This window comes from Peromyscus eremicus, chromosome 17, assembly GCF_949786415.1.
Source record: "Peromyscus eremicus chromosome 17, PerEre_H2_v1, whole genome shotgun sequence".
In the NCBI taxonomy this organism is placed as follows: Eukaryota; Metazoa; Chordata; class Mammalia; order Rodentia; family Cricetidae; genus Peromyscus; species Peromyscus eremicus.
In genome coordinates this window covers 18,452,899-18,478,123 of record NC_081433.1, presented here as the reverse complement: position 1 = coordinate 18,478,123, position 25,225 = coordinate 18,452,899, and the positions used below count along the sequence as shown (strand labels likewise).

The 25,225-nt window shown below is 41.5% G+C and overlaps 1 protein-coding gene across 2 annotated transcripts; it reads right to left on the bottom strand.

Moving 5' to 3' along the window:
• Nucleotides 1-1,284: 1,284 nt before the first annotated feature.
• Rnf170 (ring finger protein 170) lies at nt 1,285-25,053 on the bottom strand. Of its 2 annotated transcripts, none has more exons than XM_059244639.1 (8): nt 24,812-25,053; nt 24,275-24,403; nt 19,231-19,371; nt 17,201-17,276; nt 13,738-13,846; nt 6,904-6,977; nt 3,613-3,723; nt 1,285-1,805 (listed from the first exon to the last, which is right to left on the bottom strand). In XM_059244639.1, the coding sequence occupies exons 3-8, from the start codon at nt 19,362-19,364 to the stop codon at nt 1,536-1,538; spliced, it is 774 nt and encodes a 257-aa protein (XP_059100622.1). In that variant the 5' UTR covers nt 19,365-19,371; nt 24,275-24,403; nt 24,812-25,053; the 3' UTR covers nt 1,285-1,535. The 2 variants fall into 2 exon arrangements, with proteins under 2 accessions (XP_059100622.1, XP_059100623.1); XM_059244640.1 differs by having other exon boundaries at nt 24,881-25,053.
• Nucleotides 25,054-25,225: the final 172 nt, after the last annotated feature.

Sequence of the window (25,225 nt, the reverse complement as noted above, 5' to 3'; positions counted from 1 at the left end):
TTAATTTGGGAATGTGACAGATTTTAGCTTTATGTCCTGTTCCTAAATACACACACTGATGCTGACTACGATGACAATGATAATTTCAGATGACAAAGTATCTCTGGGCATCATCTTACACGCTCCTGTCAGCTGCTCACCGGTAAGCAGTGTCAGCTGGAATGAGGATCTCACGCTTAAGAGAATCACAGGCCTTACATTCTGTGTCATGACCATCAAAAAACAACTGAACCTCACTATATAGTTATCTCCTACACATTTCCTCATTCTGCCCAAGACATGATGAATCTGAACCAAATACTGCCACCTACAAGATAGTATTTGCATTTTCAGGACAACAGACAACTAATCAAATGTCTTCAGTTTGCTGCAAGAGTTAACTCACACTTTGTAAAATATAAACACTGTTCTTACTACCTTCCCAAAGCCCCTAACACCAAGAGAAGTGAAGATCCTGTTTCCTCAAAAATGTGTCAAACTACTAAGTGTTTGCAATATTACTTAGGTTCCTAAAACAAAATAAGTTCCCTTTACAAGCTGCTTTGATGTTTTCTCTTTAATTGCTTTTGTTTACTTTGTGTGTGTGCGCACATATGGACCACAGCGCACATGTGAAGGTCAGAGGACAACGTGTAGGATCTGTTCTCTCCTTCCACTATGTGAGACCCAGGGTTCGAACCTGGGGTGTCAAGTTTGACAGCAAGCACCTTTACCCACAGCCTTGCTTTTGGTTTGAGCAGGACCTTACTCTAAAGCTCAAGTTGACCTGGAACTCATTATATAGCCCAGGCAGACCTTGAACTTGCGGCAATCTCCTACCTCAGCTTCCTGAATGCAGAAATTACAAGTATAAAGCCATCACAACTGGCTACAAGTTACTTTAATATTTGTTTCTATAAAAAGGCCAACTCTTGGTTAAATGTCACAACTGAATGTCAAAAGTGCCTCCAGGAGATGCACGTTTTTGACTTTGTTAATTCTCCTGCTGATTAAAGTGTTTCATAGACTGAAATATAGTCAAATCATGAAGTTCAGGTTTCTTTCATTTTCAGCTGATCAAAAAGAATTAGACAAAAATGAAAAAGCAGAGCTGCTCCAGGTCCGCAAAGATTAGGAAACATGGAGACACTGGCTTTTCCCTAGTATCATACAATATTTGACGTTAACAAAAATATTCTATTATTGTATGGGTACCCACGGAGGAGGATGATTTGTACATTTAGCAATATTGGACTATGTATCTAATTTAGCTAAGTAATTTGGAGAAAAAGAAACCACAAAATATCCTTTTTCAATTGGTTCCATATTTTTTTACAGACACACAGAATTGAGATAAAGCTGTAGATCACTATAATCTCATCTTAACATTAGAACCTGTATTATGTAAAAATTCCAGTTGTATATTGTTAGGCATTTGTCAAATGATAACCAAAAGCTTTAAGCTTGTAAAATAACAGTTGGGTGATGGATACTGCCATAGATCCTTTTATTGGATTTTTTATATAAGCTCGGATATTCTAGTAAAGTAATTTTTCTCATCTAGCTAGTCTTTGGGTTATCACTTCTCGGTACATAATAGAGATGTAGATAAGCAACAAAAAGATAACAAAGAAGTCATCTAGAAAGCCCAGAATTCCAAACAAGGCTTCAGGTACAAAATCTAGAGGCGATATTAGATAGAAAAAAGCTCCCATTAAACAAAGCATTATCCTAATTCGGAACATCCAGAAGAGACCCCCAACTGAAAACACTTCCCTGAATGCATGTCTCAGCAAGGTGGGGAGATCCATGATTCTTTCCATAATCTGAAGGAGGAAAAACAAGTACTACGATTTAACATCTAATATATCAAATTAAAAAGTAATAAAATTTTTGTACAATGTACAAATTCAGCTAAGATGAATTAAGGTGTTTCGCACACTTAATACCAGACCTTCCAATTATGTATTTTACTTAAAAATAGTTTAGTTAGTAGATTCTTATAAAACAGGTTTTATTATAGACAACTAAAAAATAATAAAGTACCAAAATGCTTAAAATGTGGGATATAGATTGAGTACACGCTATCTTTAAGTCTGATACTTTATATGCTACATAATTTTGATTTGTTCTGAAAGATAAAAGGCTCTAAAGTCTAAAACTGGAGGCAAAAGGTTTGGGATTTCAGAATGTCAAATTTATGATTTTACGATTTTCAGATTTGGGAGGCTCTATTTGTAAAAATCCATGCAAATATTCTGAATCTGAAAACTCAGATAAGTGATTCTAAGTCTAAAATCATGCAAAACTCAAGTTATCAATAATCTGACTTAAGAAAATAAGCCAAGAAACCATAGGCCAGGAATGGTAGTTCACACTGTAATTCCCAGCATCAGGAGATGGGAAAGCAGGAGAATCAACAATAGCTCAAAGACCAGCCTAGGCTGCAGAATGAGACCCTGTCTCAAAAAAAGAAAAATTATTATATAGGCTTATAGTCTGAGATTTGTTCCCAAGTGCCAGATGTACTATCAAGATATATCTGGGCTGGATTCAAAAGCAATCAATTATCAGATGAGGTGACCTTGGGTTACAACTTTCTAACACACTAGACACTAGAGATAATTTAACAATAATTGAGTATTTAATTTCAGAAGAATTACTAAAGATGTTCTACAGAAAAGGCCTTTGTAATAATAAATAAGCAATAAAAGGCCAAACTATATACAGTTCTGTAACACTGGGGATTGAACCCAAGGCCTTAGTAGGCCTTTGTAATAATAAGTAAGTAATAAAAAGCCAGACTATACACAGTTCTGTAACACTGGGGACTGAACCCAGGGCCTTGATAAGCAAGTGTTCTACTCTGAGTTATATCCCTAGATCTCTTTTTAACTTTTTATTCAGAGAGCATCTCATCAAGTTGCTAAGGCTCACCTTGAATTTGGGATCCTCCTGCCTCAGCCTCCCAAATACCTGGGATTACGCGTCTGCTCCACAAGGCCTGGGTAAGTACTTTACATTAAAAACACTAATGTGCGTGTGCACACATATGCAGGGCAGAGGTGTCCCTAGAGGATATGTGTAGAACAAATAAAATAACGTGGGGCTGGAGAGACGGCTCAGAGGTTAGGAGCACTTATTACCATTGTGGAGGACCTAGGTTCAGTTTCCAACACCCGCACTGGGTGGCTCACAATCACCATTCCAGTTCCAGGGTACTAATGTCCTCTTAGGCCTCCATGGACACCTACATGCATGTGGTGCACATACACACATGCAAGCACACATACATATACAAAAATAAAACTTTTTTAATGCTAGGTCAAAACCAGGAAAGGAATGAGCAAGGTGGCACATGCTTTTAATCCCAGCACTTGAGAGGCAGAGGCAAGTAGACCTGTGTGATTTCAAGGCCAGACTAGATATATATATCAAGTTCCAGACAAGCCAGGGCTACATAGTGAGGCTCTGTCTCAAAAATAAAAACTCTAACTCAAGGACTGGCGATGATGGTTGAAACTTGGTCCAAAACGCATAAGACTTCGTATGTCTAAGAGTGGTTGTAAATCTGACTTTACAAAAAGAAGTATAAAGGCTCTCTGACTTTGCACCTGCTACACCATTACTTACAGATCTAGGCTGCCCTGAGAATCTCCGGTTATAATCATTAACATCTTGACGCAATCTTACAACATCCTGAGATTGATCATCTTCACCAAATACTGTTAGGAGTAGAGTTACCTGCGTATTACAGGAAAAAGCTGTTACACCTTCTGCACCATTATTATTACTTTTTCACTTTGTGTTGTTCAAGAGAATGAGAAAAGCTTCTGAATGTGTATTTCATTCATTCCTTTGAATAAAGGCAACATGGGGGAACAAGCAAATAATTACTGCCTTACCGTAAAATGTAATACAAAATGTAAATTTTAATTCCTCCAAGATAAAATGAGTTCCACATCTAAACACTTACTCTAATACTAATTTTCCCACCCATATCAGGGGCTAGAACTCATAGTTCTCTGGAAAACATACACTTGGAGATAAAAGGGTGATAGGAAAACCTTCAGTAACAAAGTTAAAAATATTTTAAAAAAATATATAAACCTATCATTTTCAGAGAAAGATTAGGCATTTCTGAATGACTCATTTTTAACTCACATTTGACATATTTTTGAGCACTCTTATAATACAGAAATTACAGTACTGTATGGCCTGACTCTAAAACACCAATTCCTTTTGTAATAAGCAGATATAAGTGTTGGTACTACCACTAACAAAGATTAGTTTTGCTACTTTCATGGCCATGGTGGAGACAGCAGACTGTTGCCTCAGGACAATACAGGGACCTTGAAAAGTAAGTTTAGTTAAGAACATAACAATATGTAAAGAATAATCACTGAAATATAATGAGATAAAATGGAAGGGACTCAAAACAGGTTTAGTGGGCTGAAGAGATGGATCATTGAGTAAGAGCTGGCTACTCTTCCAGAGGTCCTGAGTTCAATTCCCAGCAACTACATGGTGGCTCACAACCATCTATGCTGGGATCTAATGCCCTCTTTTGACTTACAAGATGTACATGTAGACAGCGCACTCATATACATACTATATAAATAAATAAATCTTTTTTTTTTTTTTAAAGAATAGGCTTAGTTTTGAATCATTCTAGATGTTTTTATCCTTCCTCAGGTTAAGAAAACCACTGATCGGATATTTTCCAAACAGTTAAATGAAGGAGCGACCGAATGGTATGAACAGCAGACACAGTCATCCATTCCTTCACGGATTTGTTAGTAAAAATGTAGTCTCTGTAATAAAGCAATAATTTTAAGTCTCTAGCATGATTAACCCTTAAATGTCAAGATATGTAACCCTTAAAAATCAAATCTTTAGAGATTTAACCCTCATGGTGTTTTCCTTCTTGCAACTGTTCTTTTCTAAAAGCCTGAATTGTTTTTGTTTTTGTTTTTTTAAATGCAGTCTTGTCAGGAGTGATAGCACATGCTTTATATCCCAGCACTCGGGAGGCAGAGGCAGGCAAATCTCTGTGAGTTCAAGGCCATCCTGATCTACATAGTGAGTTCTAGGACAGCCAGGGCTGCACAGTGAGACCCTGTCTCAAAACGAATGAATGAATGTAGTCCTTCAGTAAATATTAACTGAGCACCTCCTGTGAGCTAGGCACTGTGTTAGTGCTATGCATGCATGGGAAAAGAGGACACAGCTTCACCATGAATGAATCAGGGAGGCTAGCCTGTTACACCGCCTGTTACGTGGTATTGCAGGTGGTTTTACAACAAAAATAAACTTTTCCCTGGGATGTCCAATAAACCTGAAGAATAAAAAAATCCTTGAAATCCTGGTGGGAGTGTTTGAAGTTCACATACAGAGAGGAGTGCTAAGTGTACTCTAGTCGGGGACAGGAGCCTGCATCTCATTTCCACAGCCTTTTGTCTGGTGAAACAAGAGGCATGGCAGCACTTCCTGTCTTGCCTGCAGGTTGAAGGACTAGGGTTATGGAAGCAGTGGCTATCCGACAAGACAGCTTCATCACCTTACTAGTCCCTACTCAGTTTTCAGTGCACCAGGCCATGGGTGAAGTCAAAAAGAGGGCAGAACAGTGGGTGGTGCTTTGAATAGGCATGGCTCCCACAGACTCAGAGATTTGAATGCTTGGTCATTCGGGAGTGACACTACTTGATAGGGGTTGGGGGCGTGGCCTAGTTGGAGGAAGTGTGTCACTGAGGGTGGGCTTTGGGGTTTTAAATGTCAAGTCATGCCCAGTCTCTCCGGCTGCCTTTGAATGTGAATGTAGAACTCTCAGCTACCTCTCCAGCACCATGTCTACCTGAGTGCTACCATGCTTCCTGCCATGATGACAAACCTCTCAACTGTAAGTAAGTCCCAATTAAATGTTGTCCTTTATAAGAGTTGCTGTGGTCATAGTGTCTCTTCACAGCAACAGAACACTGGCTAAGACATGGTGGAACTCAGTTCAAGATATACTATCTGGCCTCCATGTTTCTGGCAAAAGGTAAGAGCTACTGGCAGTTAGCTTATGGCAAATTGATTGCCTATGTCACACATCAAATTAGCCACAGAAACAATGTGACGGGGGGGGGGGGGATCAACTTTACTTCCAACCATGTGAGAAAAAGGAAAAAGTGAATGAGGTCAAGTTTGCGACTGCAAAAATAAAAAGGAAACAAGAAGAAAATCTGGCTCTCCTGCTCTAACAGTAATGGGAAAATGATAGCTAGAACAAAGGATACGCACATTGTAAGAATACCTGTGTAGTTTCATTACTAAAGTTCAAAGAAAATGGCACACATTAAATATTTTTAAAAGGAAGAACATATTTTTCCAAAAGAGAACAGTATGCAGGAGATATCATGCTGCCATGTGATTATCTGGTTCATTTATTCCTTTGCTGGTCATATAACAAAGGCTTAGGAATTGGGACAAACTCATTTATCACTTGCTTTTCATCACTAAAACTATAGGATTTAAAATATAATTCCTTTCTTTATGATACCATAATGATTTTTAATGTATTTTTTTAAAAATTAGTGAAGTCACAGACACAGTAAAAATGTAGTTTGGCTGAAAATGTAGCTCAATTTAAATTTTAAAACTGCTAATATTGGGCAGGAGAGATGGCTCAGTGGTTAAGAAAGCTTAGCTCCTGCAGATGGGTTCAGTTCTCAACACCAATATGGTAGCTCATAGTCACTATAACTTCAGTTTGAGAGGATCCAATACCTCTTCTGACCTCTATGGGCTCTTGCACACACAGGCTGCACATACAGACACTCAGGCAAATACACATAAAATAAAATACTTTAAAACAAAAAAAACTGCTAATATTTATGAAATGAATAACATAAGTGATGCTTTATATATAGAGAAGAACACTACCGTTTGTCTACAGATTGGACAACTGATTGCACCAAGCCAGGACCCATATCGCCAGTATGCAATTATGCAGGAACCTAGTGGAATAAGAAAATATCAACATTGAAGCTTTCAAGTCCATATATGCTAGTCAAGTTTCAACTACTTAACAGCATTACCTTCCTTAAAACATTGTTTTAGTACATTGTTTATTAAATATTCCTAGAAAAAATTTTTATTTCATCCAACCAAATCTTCAGGTAAATTAAAATCTGGCAATCATTTCCCACTATTAAAAAACATTTTTATTGCCGGGCGGTGGTGGCGCACACCTTTAATCCCAGCACTCGGGAGGCAGAGCCAGGCGGATCTCTGTGAGTTCGAGGCCAGCCTGGGCTACCAAGTGAGTTCCAGGAGAGGCGCAAAGCTACACAGAGAAATCCTGTCTCGGAAAAAGAAAAAAAAAAAAATTCAGCTACTAATTAAGCAACAGACATTTTTATACAATAAAAAGCAAATATTAACCCCCTCAGTTACTAAGGCCTCATAGAAAATAGTTTCCTATGTATAATAATCATGGTATTACATATGATAAACTGTCAGATACTTTTTGTTCCAAATTTGATATAGCTGAAAAATACTTTTTTTTTAGGAGTTCAGTGAACCAGCAGGGTGTTGTGACACATACCTATAATCCCAGTACTTGGGAAGCACAGACAGCTGGATTTCATGTTAGAGGCCACACGGGGCTACCCATTGAAACCTTGTCTCAACAATAACAAGGGTTTAGAAAGCCAAATTAAGTGAGATGTGGTGGCTATAATCCTTTCACTTACAAGGCTGAGGTGAGAGGGTCAGGAGTTTAAGATCAACTTCAACTACACAGCAAGTTCAAGACCAGCCTAGGCTATAAGAAACCTTCCCTCCCTGCCACTCCAAAAAGTGAAAACCAAATCACTGAAATACTAGGCTTCCTTGACAAAATGTATATCCTAGTTCAATATTTGAAGTACTTCCTATACTAGGTGATATTCATGAGGATGGGGGAGATGGCTTAATCAGTAAAGTCTTTGCTGTACAAACATAAGGACCTCAGTTGGCTCCCAAGAGCCAATGTAAAATATTTGGACATTGTGGCACACACATGGGATCCCAGTACTGGGGAGGCAACGACAGGTGGATCCCTGGGGTTCACTGGCCAACCAGCCTAGCCTACCTAGTAAGCTCCATGACAGTAAGAGGACCAGCTCTCACCTCAAAAGAGAGAAAAGGTCAGGCCTGGGGAGGTGGCTGAGTATGTAAAGTCAGAGTAAGTATGAGAACTCTGATCCCAGTACTCACGTTCACTTTACATTACTGTTTAAATCCAGGCTCTGCAGTCTGTGCCTGAGATGCCAAAGCAGAAAAGGTGGCCATATGAACATTCCTGAGCCTTGCTGGCCAGCCAGCCTAGCCAAATGAGCATGCTCCAGGTTGAGTGAGAGTCTCTATCTCAAGAATAAGGTAGAGAGTGACTGAGGAAGACACCACCACATGCATGCACACCCATCCACCTCCACACCTCCATACCCAAACGGAAAAGAAGACGGTATCCTGAGGACCAACACCTGAGGTTAACACGGGCCTCCACAAGCACCCCCACACATGTATACTCATATGAACACACACACACACACACACACACACACACACACACACACACACACACAAAGATATTCATGGGCAACAAAACAACCAAAGATGGCAACCCTGCCTCAAAGAAGACCTCAAAAGTGGGTAAGGGCATCAGTAAATAAACACTTAACTTAACCCAGTAACATGAGGATTTTTACTGTCTGATGCTTTTAAAGGGCCAACCAGAAGACTTCATGTATGCCAGGCAAGTACTCTACTAACTGAGCTACATTCCCAGCCCATGTTCTTTACTCTGACCTCTCTAAGTCAGAATTTAGAAGAAGCAATAGCAACCCAATTGTGGAAAACCAAGTGACATACTCAAATCAGAAGATAGCTAGTCTTCAACTGTGCAATGTGAAATGAAAAGGAGTAGATCTGTACAGAGCAACCTGAGTCCAGCACTGGAACTGAACTTTGTAGGATAGCTAAGGTTTATTCGGGCAGAAAACAGAAGACAAGAACTTGTGTTCTTTATACACAAGAGTTAAAGCAGAGAGGAAGGCTTTGTGAGAATACTGGAGAGCAACCACTTGCATTAGCAGAGGCTGACCAAATGAGGGAACAGCCAATTTACCAACTTCAAGAGGAATTTAAAAGCTAACCTTCATGGAGCTCTGTGTTAATTACAAAGTTCATTAAGTACTTCGGGCATTCTACTTTCACACAAAACCCGTAGGAAAGCAAAACTTGGGGCTACAGAGATAGCTCAGTTGCTGAAGGGCTTGTCCCCAGCGTCCATGGGAAACAAAGGAAGACCAGGAAGTCAGGGAGCTGCATTAGTCCCCGAGTTTGGCTCTGCAGTGTCAACGTAAAAACCAGGTACAGTGGCCAGGTTTGTAAGCCCAGCATGAGAGAGAGATCATCGGGGCTTGTTGGCCAGCTAGTCTAACCTAATCACTGCACTCTGGGTTGGGGGAGGGACTGTATAAACTAAGATAATTGGTAGCACAGACCTTTAATCTTAGCACACTAGGGTGGTGACTGAGGAAAGTGGATCTCTATGAATTTGAAGCCAGACTGGTCTACAAAGTGAGTTCCAGGAGAGTCAAAGTTACATTAATAGAGAGACCCTGTCTCAAAAAACAAACAAACAAACACCACCACCACCAACAACAACAAAATAAGACTGGCAACAATAGCAGCACCAATCTCTGACCTCAACACATACATGTGTGAGTATGTGTATACACACACACAGGCACACACATATGTCTGTGTACACAAATACATGAACCTGTACACATACAAATATGTACACAGGTGCATATATACACAAAAAGAAAACAGAAATTAATCTATTAGTGATATTATTTTCATCTGATACCATGTCTTAGCTTTATCTATGACCTTTTCACCCCAAAATTCAACCTACTTTGACAGACATTACACTCATTTAATCTCGAGTATCTTTTCCTGAAACTAGGGTGTGGGTGTCCTTATTTTGCCAATTACGTAACACCATTTGGCTTCACTGAAAAACTATGAGTCAGCAGATTAAATGCTTCAGTTCATCTGCTATTAGATTGCTTGATTTTTTTTTTTTATTCACATTTCTCCCTCCACAGAAAAAGATACTTAAGTATCATCTGGTGCAAGAAATGATTGAACTTTCATCTGGGTCACAATCTCTCTGAATCTACTTAATTGCAAAATGAGAACAAAATCTCAGAGGCCTAACAGAGTAAAATAATGTAGATTATAGATGCCAATAAGATGATTCTGTTGCTGTTACTACTCTAATTTACTGCAATGGAGCAGAGATGTTCTGCTACATAAAAGAATTACTGACCTAAGAGCTCTTGACACACGTGGTATTAACGTACTTGAACTACTGTTCAAAGAATTTTGAGAAATTGCATAACAAGTTTTTTACTTTTGAATTTACTAAATAAATGTGTGTAACATGGCTCAGCTGGAGGAGTGGTAGCTTAGCATTCACAAGGCCTTGGGTTATCAATCCCCCCTCAGCACAGAAACTAGGCATGTAGTGCATGCCTGAAATCTCAGCACCTGGGAGGTAATGCGGATCAGAAGTTCACGGTCATCCTGGGCTACACAGCACATTTGAGGCCAATCTAGGATCCACGAGACTCAGCTCAAAAGAAAACCATACCTAACAAGTAGAGCAGGATATCAGAAGCAATCTACCCTATTACCTCAGACCCAGAGGTAAAAGCAAGAACACAATACAGCCATCTTTCAATTGCCAGGATTATCCACTCAGTGAATCGGCTACGCCTGAGTTGGCAAATAAGTTCATTTTGCCTGCCAAGCCTCACAGACTGCTAACACCTGCCGGGAGGGTGATCAAGGTCCTGTCTAGATTCAGAAGGCAGGTCAGGTGGATCAGGAATACCTACCACAGGTCTGAGAGCAGCAAGCTGTCTCTCCTGATGGCCATTAGCTTCCCTCCCGCAGCTGATCCTTCTTATCCTGCTACTCTTCAGCACTCCCAAGACAGTTAAAAGACTGACACCGGGCCGGAGAAGAGGCGGCAGTCCACAGAGCACTTGCTCTCTAAGCTTGAGGACCTGAGTTCAGACTCCTAGAACCCATGCAAGGTTGGATGCAGTGGCACATGTCTGTAATCTCGGTGCTCTAGAGATAGGATGTGGAGACGGGCGAACAGGTAGAAGCTTGGAGGCCAGCCAGCTTGGCATATGCAGAAGTGAACAAGAAAGCCTCTCTCAAGGTAGAAAGGCAAGGACTCACCGGGATTTGTCCTTTAACGTCCCTACACACACCAGGACACCTGAACTGATGCACACAAACACAGAAAGTCTTAAACCAAAACAAAGAAAAGCTGAAAGATCCTGAGTAGAGCTCAGAGTAGGGCTGGGCAAAGTTCCTGAGAGAACTGTCCTCCCTTGGCAAAGGTGAATAATACATTCCACAGATAATTCAGGGTTTTATCATGTGTTAGGGACTTGGGCTAAAACCCTTAGTGAAGTAGGGCAATGTGGTGCACACCTGTATCTCAACATTTTGGAGGTTGAGGTAGAGTTGGTTCAGTGCCTGGCTGGTGTACAAAGCAATATATTGTCTCCAAAAAAAAAAAAAAAATCCAAACTAAAACCACAGCTGGGTCTGGGGGCATATGCTTTTAGTCTCAGTATTTAGAAGGCAGAGGGAGGTGAATCTCTGGGTTTGAAGCAAGTCCGGTCACATAGCAAGTTCTAGGCCAGCCAGGGCTACAAGATTTAAGAACAAAATCTTGGGGAGTTTGAAATTAACAGCAAAAGGAACACAACTAGATTCAGTATAATAAGCACAATGTACAGAAAACTGCACTGCATGGTAGGGATTTCAAATATTCCTAACAAACACAGCAATATCAATAATAAAACGGTATGACTTCTATGATGACGTCAAACAAAAGACACAAAAGGGAGGATACTAATAAAGGACCAGGGTGTGCTACAGTGTAGTCTTTAAGTAAAAATTCAGAGCATACGGGAATAATCAAGATCTACCTTAATTATATATACTGTATATATTGTATATAGACTGCTTCTAATATCCTACTCGGACATTTTTATGTAGTGTCTGTAGGTTCAAAGGGTAAAACATAAAAACACTGTTATTCAACTTACAACTAACAGAAAGGAATACTATTACTGAAAAATAGGCCTAATGACTGGACACCTCTAACTTGGGGGCAGCTCTTAAGAGTGTTCATCTTCTGTAAGCCACTGATCAAAGCAGAATTCAGCACAGAGCTTAAAGACAGATCTAGGTTGTTTGATGGCTGGGTTACCCATTACAGAATTTCTTGCCTTCTCTCAGCCTCAGTTTCTGATTTGTGTTCTGGATGAGATTACGTGTGTTATGCTTCCGGTCCACAGTGGGCACCTCCCAACCTTGTGTGGACATAGTAAGAAATTAATGATATCTTGATACTCTCTATGAAGTCGTCTGGGAACCAGGAAAGCCAATGGGAGACAGAAGGTACCTCTCATCGATAATGAATGTGAAAATACTCCCTCTTTATGTGTTCTAGGTTTCTCATTCTCTATCTCCAACTCCTTAAGGTCACACAGAAAGAGTAAAGACAGGCAGTAGAGGTTTGTGGCTTAGTTCTTGAGAGAATAATCTTGCCATGGCAAGTTTGAATAACATATAAAATTGACAAAACTTGAAGGAGGACTCAGTGGACCCATAATGTTACTAGGAAACTTGAACTATTCTTCCAAGAAACATAGTGCTCATGATATAGAAGCTTAATGAGTTTTGCTTTTTTTTCTAAAGCTTGGAACCCAAGTGCTAACACACTAAATAGAAAATAATGATTTAGCACCTGTCTGTCTGTGTGTATACTATCACACATGCATGGGTATATACTTTTTTTCTCATGTGTCGTCTTTCTTTATAACTGTTGCTGCCCTTTAAGCCATGTCTGTCCTAATCAGCCACTGTACCGCCACTGCTGCAGCAGTTTGACTGCAAAGGCCACAGCCTGAGGGGATTCTAGTCCCTCAGGCACTGACTCTTTCACAGCTTCCTAGGGAATTTATCTAGATCTCTGTCCCTCTAAAGAACTCAAGATTCAAAGAACTCTCTGCTCCTCAGAGAGGCTGAATGGCAAGTCACTTCTCCTCTCCTTGCTCAAATCTCCCAAAAAACCCTTGTCCTTCTCCCAGGCCCCATTTAAAAGCCCCTCTCCCCCTGGCTCCTCCCTACCACTTCCTGTCAGCTAGTTGCTGACGCAGCCTTCTAACCGAAGGTGAATTTTATTTAATCAAACAAATATAACACATTTTTTGCATCATTAAACAAATTCCAGAGCATAAACAAAAGTAACACACCTTAAACAATATTCTACAACACTCATGTAACCCAAGCTGGTCTTGAACTTGCTCTCTAGCTGAGGATGATTTTGACTTCTGATCCTCCTTCCTCCACTGAGTACTAGCATTCAGGCATGCACCACCACACCTGATTTATACAGTCCTAGGGATCAAGTGCGTGATGTGCAGGCACTCTACCAACTGGTCTACATCCTCAGACCTTAGTACATTTACCATCTAAACAATATACTATCATTTGGATAGCAACTACAGCAGGACATCAGAAGCAACCTACTTTTCTCAGGAAATAGAAGATGTGATAAAAAGAAAACCATCAATCCAGCCTATAGGTCTTGGCTAGTCACTTTAACGAAGTATGATATTGTTTGCTTACCACAAAAAAGATGTCCACAGTTTGTTTCAACAGGAAAGGAGGCCTGATGTAAGCAGATTGGACAGTACATTTCAGTGTAGAACTGCTGTCGAGCAGGAGCAGGGACATCCTGGTGAGAGGACACAGATACACCTCTCAGAACAGAAATTACACATACACAATAGTTTAAGGTCTTGCAAGACTGAGAAGCTTACAAAGTTACATTGTTTTATTTAAATTACTTGGCCTCCACGTTCCTTCCTAAACACAATTTGAAAACAAAATATAGATTAACTCAAAGTTCGTCTTTTACTTTATTACAATGCATATGTTATTTTGAGTTCCACAAGCTCATATATAAACTAGAAAATAAGAAACACCAGGCTTCATAGCAGAATCGTCATCAAAAGACCAGAGACTTCATCCAGCAACTGATGGGAACAGATGCAGAGTTCCACAGCCAAATATTAGTTGGAGCTCGGGGAGTCCTGAGGAGGGAACAATAGGATGAACCAGAGGGGTCAAGGACACCACAAGAGCACAGCCCACAGAACCAACGGACCAGACTCAGTTCGCAGAGATCAGGGAAGGGGTCTGATGTAGGTCCTCTGCATAGATGTTACGGCCAAGTATCTTGGTGTTCTTGTGGGATGCCTAACAGTGGGAGCAGGGGGCTGTCTCTGACTCTTTTGCCTGCTTGTGTGACTCTTTTCCTCCTACTGGGTTGCCTCCTCCAGCCTGGCCTTATTGTAGCTTGTTATGTCATGTTAGGTTGATGTCCCGGGAGGCCTGCTCTTCTCTGAGGGGAGGTGGAGGTACAGTGGGGGACAGATCTGGGGGAGGGGAGGGATGGAAAACTATAGTCAGGATGTAATATATGAGAGAATAAAAATAAAAATAAATTTAAAAAATAAGAAAAATGAAAGGAACATCATGCTTCAGTGTAACTCAGTGGGAGAACACCCACTTAGCATGCATGAGGCCCTCAGTACCACCAAAAGAGAAGTATCAAACTATTATTCTTACTATTCATTAAATTTTTTTTTGAGACAGCGTTTTGCTATGTAGCCTTGGCAGACCTGGAATTTACAGCAGTTCTACCCCAGCTTCTCAAACGCTGGGATTGCAGGTATGTGTCTGACTACATACTACAGCCTTTTCACTTAACACTTAACCTCTGATAAGTGTTGCATATCTGCTCTACCTTCTACAAGAACAGAACTTAAACTTCCGGTGAAGACTTGCTGAAGTTAGAAGTAGAAAAAAATGAACACTATTGTCCTTCACAAAGTCATGCTAGTAAATGTTAATATGCTTTTCGGTGCACATGTTTGCAATCCCAACTGCAAGGATGTGGAGGCAGGAAGATAAGAAGTCCAAGTTACCCAAGTGACCCTACCTAACAATTCCAGCCTTGGGCTACATGAGACTTTGTCTCACAACACCCCAAACCAATCAAATACAGACATATATGCATATTCCTTGGTCTCACCACTGTTGTGATCAGATAGCAGTGTTGAGAGAAATGACTTGTACAAGAGCACACATCAAATATATTCTGAAATATAAGTGCCACGAGGGCAGACTCCACTGACAGGATTGATTGTAGTCCTAAGGACCTGGAAACTATCTAGCACCAACCCGAAGTGTACAGCTTCATCAAGGGACTGGAGAGCTGGCTCAGCAGTTAAGGGCATGAACTGTTCTTACAGTATCTATGTTCGGTTCCCAGAACCCACATGATGGCTCACAGCCATCTGTAATCAAGTTCCAGAAGATCAACACCCTCTTCTGAATTCCATGGCAACAGGTACACACATGTTGCACATGCACACATGAGGCAAAACATGTATATACATACAATAAATAGGTATTAAAATTTTTTAAAATAAAACAATTATCACAAAAAATCAAATTTAGTAAATATAAACTTAACTACAAATTGAATTAAAGAACTTTGATACAATGTTAAGAAATTATAATTAAACTTTCATATTTCTTAAGACAGCACCAATATAACCCAAGGTGGTATAGTCACAGTAGTCTTAATGTTACAAAAAGAAAATATTAAAATATTTAAATATTAAAATAAAAAAATTCTACCTTTCTTTCTTTCTTTCTTTCTTTCTTTCTTTCTTTCTTTCTTTTTTTTTTTTTTAAAGAATGTCCTGTCCCTTTCTGAACAGAAACAAAGGAAGAGCGGATGGGGGTCAGAGTGGAGATGGGGGGGATGGGAGGAGAGAAGGGAGGGGAAACTGTAGTCAGGATGTAAGATAAATGAAAAAATTTAATTAAAAAAATGTATCATTTAAAGAAAAGGAAGAATCTAACAACAAAAGCCTAAGATGGTAGCTTATACCTGTAATCCCAGGATTAGGGAGGCAGAGGCAAGTATGTCTCTATGAGTTTGAGGCCAGCTTAGTCTACACAGCAAGTTCTAGGCTAGACAGGACTATGTGATTCTGTCTCAAACAAACAAACAAACAAACAAACAAACAAACAAAAGTTTCTACTTCATTTCAGTCAAGGCCAATCTTATTTCTACACAAACAACAAATACAAAAATTATTCTCTTTTTAGAGCAAGTTAATAAAAACCATGCATGTACCTGTATAGACTAAGACTAGTCAATTTAGTGCTGGGTTTGGTGGCACTTGGGAGGTTCTGATGGTTTGAATGAGAATGGCTCCCATTAGGCTCATACAGAATTTGAATGCTAGGACTCTAGCTGGTGAACTGTTTGGGAAGGATTAGGAGGTGTGGCCTTGTTGGATGAGGTGTGTCACTGAGGGCAGGCTTTGAGGTTTCAAAAGTCCACCACAGGCCCAGTCTCTCCTACTCTGCCTCCAATTTATGGATAAGATGTAAACTCTCAGCTACTGCTCCAGAGTTATGTTATGCCTGCCTGCCTGCCTGCCGGCCACCATGCTCCCCAGCATGATGATAATGAACTAACCCTCTGAAACAGTAAGCAAGCTCCTAATTAAATGCCTTTTTTTTTTTATAAGTTGCCTCGCTCTCTTCATAATAATAGAAAAGTAACTGAGACACAGGTGGAGACAGGAAGATTAGGAGTTTAAGAGCATCCTCAACTACCAATTACGTCCCAGGCCAGACAGGAATACATGAGACTGCCTTATTGTGCCTCCAATACCCACAAAAGAAAATGTCAGCTGGACAGTGGTGGTACATGCCTTTAATCCCAGCACTCAGAAGGCAGAGGCAGGTGAATTTCTGTGAGTTTGAGGTCACCTGGTCTACAGAGTGAGTTCCAGGACAGCCAGGGCTACACGGAGAAACCCCGTCTGGGGGAAAAAAAAAGGCTTAATATGAAACTATATAACCTGAAAAACAATATACTGTAACGTAAGGAGTAAAGACGTTGATATTTCTCAGAAGTTATTTTCTAATGACTCCTCACCACTGCATATAAAAGGGAGTTATAACATCCCCTTACATAAACATACATACTACATAACCATACCTGTTCTGTTTGAAGTTGCTCTCGAAGCACCCTGACTAGTTCTTGGTTTTCTGGATGAATGTTGTGCTGTACATTTCTGTTGGATAGAATGCAGTAAATTTTGAAAAAAACTATCAGGTTAATCCATCTGCGTTATTAGTCTAATTTTTGACCACAAGCTGATGAGATGGCTTCGTGGATACAGGCACTTGTTGTGCAAGCCTAACGACCTGAGTTGGGTCTCCAGAACCCATGCCAGGGTGAAAACTAACTACAATGTTACCCTCTGACTTCCACATGAACACCATGGCAAGTATGCTCCAAACCCATTAATAATAATTAATAATTTTAAAACTCATTTACTTTGTGTATGGTGTACATATGTGTCTGTGTATGGGTGTGTGCGCCATGGCACACATGTGTAGACCAGAGTATAACTTACAGGTGTTGCTTCTCTTTTACCATGTGAATTCTGGGACTGAACTCAAGTCATCAGGCATGGCAAATGTATCTGCCCACTGACCCATCATCTGGGCCTCAAAATATATTTTTTTAATTTTAGAAAAAGAATAAAATTTGCCTGAAGATCAGACAACAGAACAAGCCACTAGATTAAACATAGAGGCCAGGCAGTGGTGGCACACACCTTTAATCCTAGCACTTGGGAGGCAGAGATCCATCTGGATCTCTGAGAGTTCAAAGCCACCCTGGACTACATGAGACTGACTCAGTCTAGGAGAGAAGCAGAGCCAGGCAATGGTGGCACACACCCTTAATCCCAGCACTTGAGATCTCACACCTTTAATCCCAGTATTTGGGAAGCACACACGCCATTAATCCCAGCACTAGGAAGGAAGTGATGGCTGGGCGGATAAAGGTATATAAGGCACGAGGAGACAGGAACTAAAGGTTTTCGACTGGAGAGCTTTTGGCTGAGGACTCAGTCAGAGGAGGCATGGAGTTGGCAAGGTGAGACGTGGCAGTGGCTTGTTCCTTTGTCTCTCTGATCTCTCAGCCTGGATGGTGTAAGAAAGGCAGCTAAGCAAGCCATGAGGAGCAAGCCAGTAAGCAGTACTCTTCCATGGTCTCTGCTTCAGCTCCTGCCAAGTTCCTGTCCTGAGTTCTCTCAGTAATGGAGTGTGACTGGAGAGCTCCACAAAGAAAGAGACCCTTCCCTCCTCAGCTTGCTTTTGGTCACGGTCTTTATCACAGCAAACTAAGACATGAGCATACCACTAACATCTTAGCAAGTATAATGGAAAATCAGAAGCAAGAAGTTGGCAGCTAATATAAAGGAATGGGATTAGGCCAGGAGAGCACTGGTATCAGTAATGAGGTGGGGTTTTTTGTCTTTGGTTTGGTTTGGTTCACTTTTTCTATCTAACTATTTTGCATGGATTATCCATACCACTGGCTAGCTGAATTCAATTATAAACATTTTTATTTTTTATTTTTATTTTTATTTATTTATTTTTTTTTGGTTTTTTCGAGACAGGGTTTCTCTGTGTAGCTTTGCGCCTTTCCTGGAACTCGCTTTGGAGACCAGGCTGGCCTCAAACTTGCAGAGATCTGCCTGGCTCTGCCTCCCAAGTGCTGGGATTAAAGGCGTGCTCCACCACGGCCCGGCCTTCAATTATGAACATTTTTAAACTAGCCGGGCAGTGGTGGCGCACACTTTTAATCCCAGCACTCAAGAGGCAGAGCCATGTGGGATCTCTGTGAATTTGATACCAGCCTGGTCTACAGAGTAAGATCCAGGACAGGCACCAAAACTACACAGAAAAACCCTGTCTCAGAAAAAAAAAAAAAATGTTTTTTAAAACTAGGATACACTCATAGGAAATAGTAATATTTTAATCAAAATGGAAACAATGAATTTAAATATTCCCAGGTAAGTAAGGAAAAAATATGGTAGCATTCAAAGCTTAATAGAAAATAAAATGCTTTAGAACATCTATGGAGTCACTGAGACCAGCTATTACTAGGAAGAATCAAGGAGTCATTGACCTTCAGGAAGACACAGAACCTCCGATCATTTCTTTTCCTCTCACCTGAAAAGTGCACACAGGAGAGTAGCAATCAAAGTAAAACTGACCACCACTGCCACAAGTACTTGGTCACTTACTCCTTCTATAACTGAGTCATCTTGTTGCAGACTTGGAACTTCACTGTAGTATTTGGCCATTACAGGTCTAAAATAAGAAGCGAAAATGAACTATATAAAAAAAACAATATAAGTATGGCTTACTTCTAACGTATCTAATACTTACAGCATGCTCTTTCAATGTAGGTACCATTAAGTACAACTTCAGTTAAGGTTCCCCTACTAATGATTTTTTTTTTTTAATTTGCCAGAATCATTAGGTAAGATGAAATGCTATTTTCTTTAAGGAAACTACTTTTTACCCCCCCATATATGTATTTTTAAAGTAAAGTCTTTAAAAATACCTCTCCTGAAGAGCTGGAGAGGTAGCTCAGTTGGTAGAATACTTGCCTACCATACACAAAGTTCTGGGTTTGATCTCCAGGACTTTATAAAATGGAGACCAAGGCAGGAGGATCACTGCAGGTTCAAAGCCGGTTTGGGTTACATGATGAGTTCCAGGCTAGCCTGGGCTACAAAGTAGCTTCAAGTCTCAAAGGTGGAAAAAAAAAATTGAAACAAAACCAAAAATAAATTGAGACATTTTCTCGGTTTAGGTTTAGTTCCTTTAAGGAAAGATAGTCTCCTACCCTTACTGCTCTAAGTCCTGATTATCAAATAAAGTCTCCAAGTAGACCTAATCGCCCTGTCTTAGCCCGTAAGGAGGAAACAGAGTCCTCTACAGTACTGTGTTACCCAGCACATGCTCTGCACACAGCACTTAGTAAAACGGACTCCCCAAGCTTATATGCAGTAAAGAAGGAGGACATCAAACGCCTTCCCAAATTCTAGAGAAAAATGATAGCACCCCAATACTACAAGTATGATGAGAGACAACCCAACTACACTGTAGGTCAGTCACGGATAATTCTCCCCAACACCCCAGAGAACAAGACTGTTACGTTCAAACTTACATGATAACTAAAGAGGAATGATGGGGATAGTCAATCAAATATGCAACAGTATAAACAAAGTTCTGCATTTATATAAAATATTGGACTGAAAAGTTTGATCCAGGGCTGAGGATGGAGTGCTTGCCTAGCATTCATAAACCCCGTTTCAATCCCTACCACAAAATAAACTGGCCCTCACCTGAAATCCCAGCACTTGGGGAGGATCCCCAGCACAGAGATGGGAGGATTAAGAAGTTCAAGATCATATTTGGCAACAGCAAGACACAACCGATTCTAGCTTAGGGTACATAAGCCTGTCTCAAAAAAAGTTTTATCCAAAGTCATTAATCTGGGGAATCTCTCTTAAGAAGAAAATACTAAGTGTGAAAAATCAATATCCTTGAAATGGATCTGAATTAGCTGCTAGTTAATTACCTCCTGCGGAAGAAACCTGAGTAAAGAAATGCATCAAGGGTGGGTTTCCTCAACTTTACACTCATATACCAGGAACTTTTTAAGGACAAGTTTCAAATTCCCATTGTGAAACTACATACAAGGAAACGAGAGAATGAGAGAGAGAGAGAGAGAGAGAGAGAGAGAGAGAGAGAGAGAGAGAGAGAGAGCGCTCTACTTTTAGTATTTTCACTTGAAAACAGCCAAATGAACTGCTGGCTGAGGCTGGGGGAAGCAGGCATTTGAGATAATCTAAGGACAGGTCAGGTCACCAGTTAAGACTTTTCCTTTCCTAGGTATTCTCTCTTTAAATCAGAAGTGCCCTGGCTATGATTAAAGTCCTGAAGACAGGGCTGGGAATGTAGTTTAGTTGGTAGAGTGCACCTCTGCATGCATAATGTTCTGGGTTCCATTACTAGCACCACATAAACATACTGAGGAGGTTCAGAAGTTCAAGGTTATCCTTAGCTGTGTAGGAAATTAGAGGCCAGCTTGGGCTACGTGAGACCTGTCTCAAAAAAATATGTATTTGTAGGTCGGTTGTGGTGGCACATGCCTTTAATCCCAGCACTAAGGAGGTAGAGGCAGGTGGAACTCTGTGACTTGGGGGCCAGTGGGTCTAAATAGTGAGCACCAGGACAGCCATGGCTATGTAGAGAAACCCTGTTTAAAAAAAAAAAATCAGAGAAAGCAGTGCTTTGCAAGCCAAGCACATCAGTTGAGGCATTACAGTTGTTATCATTATTCACATTTCTCCTATGTTATACCTTAAGCAGTCCATTTTGAGAAAATTGGATAACTGAAGCCAATGGGTAGACCCATTAACAGCACCGTTTGTCAGGTCCCACCCACCCAGCACAGACTAATAAATGACTTATTCCTGGAAGTAGAAAGGGAGACATACTATTACTGAATTGAAATAAATTTAAAGTGTAAGGGCACAAGAGCACATTAAAAACATATCAGGGAAGCCAGGAACAAGAACTTATCCAACACGGCAGACTACAGAAAATGTAACTCTCTCACCTGGACCCAATAAAGTAATAGACCTTAGTTAAGGTTTCTATTGCCGAGACGAAACACCATGACCAAAAGCGATGGGGAGAAAAGGGTTTATTTGGCTTATACTTCAAAACATGGCTGTTCATCACTGAAGGAAGTCAGGATGGGGACTTGAACAGGGAAGGATTCTGGGAGCAGGAGATGATGCAGAGGCCATGGAGAGGAAGCTGCTTACTGGCTAGTTTTCCATGGCTTGCTCAGCCCACCTCCTTATGGAATTCAGGACCAGCAGGCCAGGGATGGAACCACTCACTATGGGCTGGGCCCTCCCCACACTGACCACTAAATAGAAAATTCTTCACAGCTGGATCTCACTGAGACTCTCCTTAGCTGAACCTCCTTCCTTTGATAACTCTAGCTTTCATCAAGTTGACACACACAATCAGCCAGTCCCTCTAACACTCGGATGACAGGGCCCCACACCCACCTATGGTCTGATAATTGATGTGCGCATCCAAGACCAACAAGCAGAGGACCCCCTAATTCCCTGGAGTTTCGGCTTGGCTTGGACCGTTATTGACACCGCCTACTCAGCCTGCTCCCCCACCTGAACCTAGGCAGGAACTCCCATTTCCTGAGCACTCAGTCTGGCTTTTCACCTTGCAGGTGGACTCCAGCGGCACCCTCCTGGCACTGGTCTGGTTCATGACCTATCAATGCAGCTTCTCTCAGCCCTTTTCTGAAATCTGTTGAGCTCTGCTGCAGACCCTTTAACTGTCAACCATACAGAGACATACAGATATAGTTACTTGTGCCTTGTGAGCTGTGATATGAGTTAATGCTACTAGGTATGAGTTAATGCAACTAGTGAAGACTGGAATAAAGAACCCACTTTTGCCGCAGCCAGATTACCAAAGTAGGTGGGACTATATGGCAAGCTGGTGTCACTGAACCTTGTGTATTTATTGTCATTCCAGAGTTTAATTGTGGAAAGACACGAACGCGTTCATCTGACATGTGTGCTCACAACCAAATCCAAAATTTGCCGTATGGAATGACACCACCTTCCCCTGAACTCGTAGACAGCTGTGGTTGAGAACTAGCCTCCACCTGAGTAAGGCCTACAAAGACAGCTCAGAAAAGTCTCAACACATCTATCTTGAGTCTTTTCCTAACACTGTTGGGGAAAGGGGTAAGGGTGATGGGCCAAAGGAGGAAAAAAAAAAAAAACAAACGGGAAAAGGAAGAAATTCTAGAATTTCCCATAACAAAGGAAATTTGGTAATTCCCCAACCCCCAGGTTCATGTAGCAACTTGATGGTCATGTGGCTTCTGCAGTTACTTTCAAGGAGCTTTTAATGTAAATTCTGTCCTGAAGAGTAATTAGAAGCACAAAGTTGCTGTGGGATGTTCTGTATGGCAAATGTGTTGCTCTGATTGGTTGGTAAATAAAACACTGATTGGCCAGTAGTCAGGCAGGAGGAAGTGTAGGCGGGACAAGGAGAATAAAGCTAGGAAGTGGAAGGCTGAGTCAGAGACACTGCCAGCCGCCACGATGAGAAACAGCTTGTGAAGATGCCGGTAAGCCATAAGCCACGAGCCACGTGGCAAGGTATAGATTTATAGAAATGGATTAATTTAAGCTGTAAGAACAGTTAGCAAGAAGCCTGCCATGGCCATACAGTTTGTAACCAATATAAGTCTCTGTGTTTACTTGGTCGGGTCTGAGGCTGTGGGACTGGCAGGTGAGAGAGATTTGTCCTGACTGTAGGCCAGGCAGGACAACTCTAGCTACACAAAGTAAACACCAGTAACCATACATCAGGCATAAAAGCACCTTGGACTCAAAGACTTGAAAAGACACACTTTAAATCAATTGTATCAAAGCCCTGACAGCCTGAGCAGCTGGAGAAAAGGTGGTTTCTGTAGATACCACCGTCCCTTCAGTGAGGCTAAAACATATGGTCTCTATACGCTGGTAACATCTGGTTACTTTATAAATCCCACAGTCCCTTCAGCAAGGCCCAAGTCAATGTAACATATACTTACCATTTACTTACCCAACAAGATTTTGTCACGGAAAGGTGTCACAGGTTCTACAGAAACAGTTCAGTATGGAATGTGGGAACACTAGTCTGACAAAGATCCAGGGGCACCCACATAGAACTGACAGGCAGGGGAGATTCAAAGTTAGGATTTCTAAAGGTATTTCTGCTCCTGTACGAAGAATGTGTGCAAGAAAAACCTTTGAGAAGGCTTCAGCTAAGATTTATTATTTATTTGTTTGTTTGTTTTTGGTACCAAGGATTGAACTCAAGCACTGATGTTTGCTAGGGTAATGAACTAGCACTACATCCTCAGCCCAAGATTTTCCCCATCTATAAAATGATCGATTACATGTGATCATTAAGCAGTAGTCGCTAAAAGTTAACATGAAAAAACTCAATGCTGTTTGGTAGTTCTAAGCGCTCAGTGAGAAAACCAACTTCTAATGGGGAAGGGGGAGGCTCCAGGAACTGCAGAACAAAGTGAAGGTGTGTCCTGGGAAGCTAACTTCTGAAGCACTCCAAATCAAAATTGACATGACCTGGTAGTTGGGCATACCTTTTGAATCCACAATTCTCCTACGACTCCAAAGCATGTATCTTGTGTCTTGGTGTCTTGAAAACGCCAATACCTTTGCATCAAGGTCCAGGTAGAAGAATGTTTATTAGAGCATTGTTCTGAGACGCCCTAAACCGGAATGAAGTGCACATCAACAGGATATAAGGATATAAGGCTGTTGTCACACAATGGAATACTAGACCATCGTGGGAATTTGCAGATAATTTAATATTTAAAAGTCAAACCCCACAGCATGGGTCCATTCATAAAAGTTCAAGCTCCGACAAAGGAAAACTCTACTACATGCATGCTCATCTGGGAAAGCTAGAAGGGAAAGCAATAAAGTGCCTGTCACAAAAATCAGACTAGAAATGGTATGGGCGGAGGAACTGTCGAGAACCTGGCAATTCATTTTATTAACATCCCTCAAACATGTACGTCCTAGGCACTATCCTGCACGCCACATTAAAAACGTCTATGCAACCCTACAACGCCTGTCTAAAAAAAAAAAAAACCGAAAGCTGGACAAGGATGCACCTCAGTGGAGCCGATTCCCAACACGACGAGAAACAGGCCTTAGGGACAGTCGGGGGGGTCCTTACGCACTGGTGAACTGGCGTCCACCCTCCCTCACTTCCAAGGAAAGTTTTGTGGGAGAGGGGGCTCCAAAGGAGGAGCGGCTGGCTCTCCTCGGCCGGGCCGAGCCCGCCCACCGCCACCGAGACGCGCCCACGTCAGCCGCTCCACCTTCGCCCTGTGCCTCGGGGCCGGCTCGGGCGATCCCGGGCTGGAGCGCAGGCTTCCGGGGGCAGGCGGCGCGCGGAGCCCACCCTCGCGCGGAGGAGCGCGGCCCCGCGGCCCCACGCGGCGCCGAGCCCCGCCGTGCGCGCCCCCACCCTCCACCCCCGCCCCCAGGCGGGCCTATGCGGGGGCGTGGCCTGGCACACGCTC

Excerpts from the sequence above, each read along its gene's own strand:
- Rnf170 (XM_059244639.1), bottom strand. The coding sequence starts at position 19,364 with ATGGCCAAATACTACAGTGAAGTTCCAAGTCTGCAACAAGATGACTCA. Across the intron at positions 17,277-19,230 it reads CTCCTGTGTGCACTTTTCAG|AAATGTACAGCACAACATTC; the intron begins GTGAGAGGAAAA and ends TCTATCCAACAG. Across the intron at positions 6,978-13,737 it reads CTGTGGACATCTTTTTTGTG|GTTCCTGCATAATTGCATAC; the intron begins GTAAGCAAACAA and ends TTATTCCACTAG.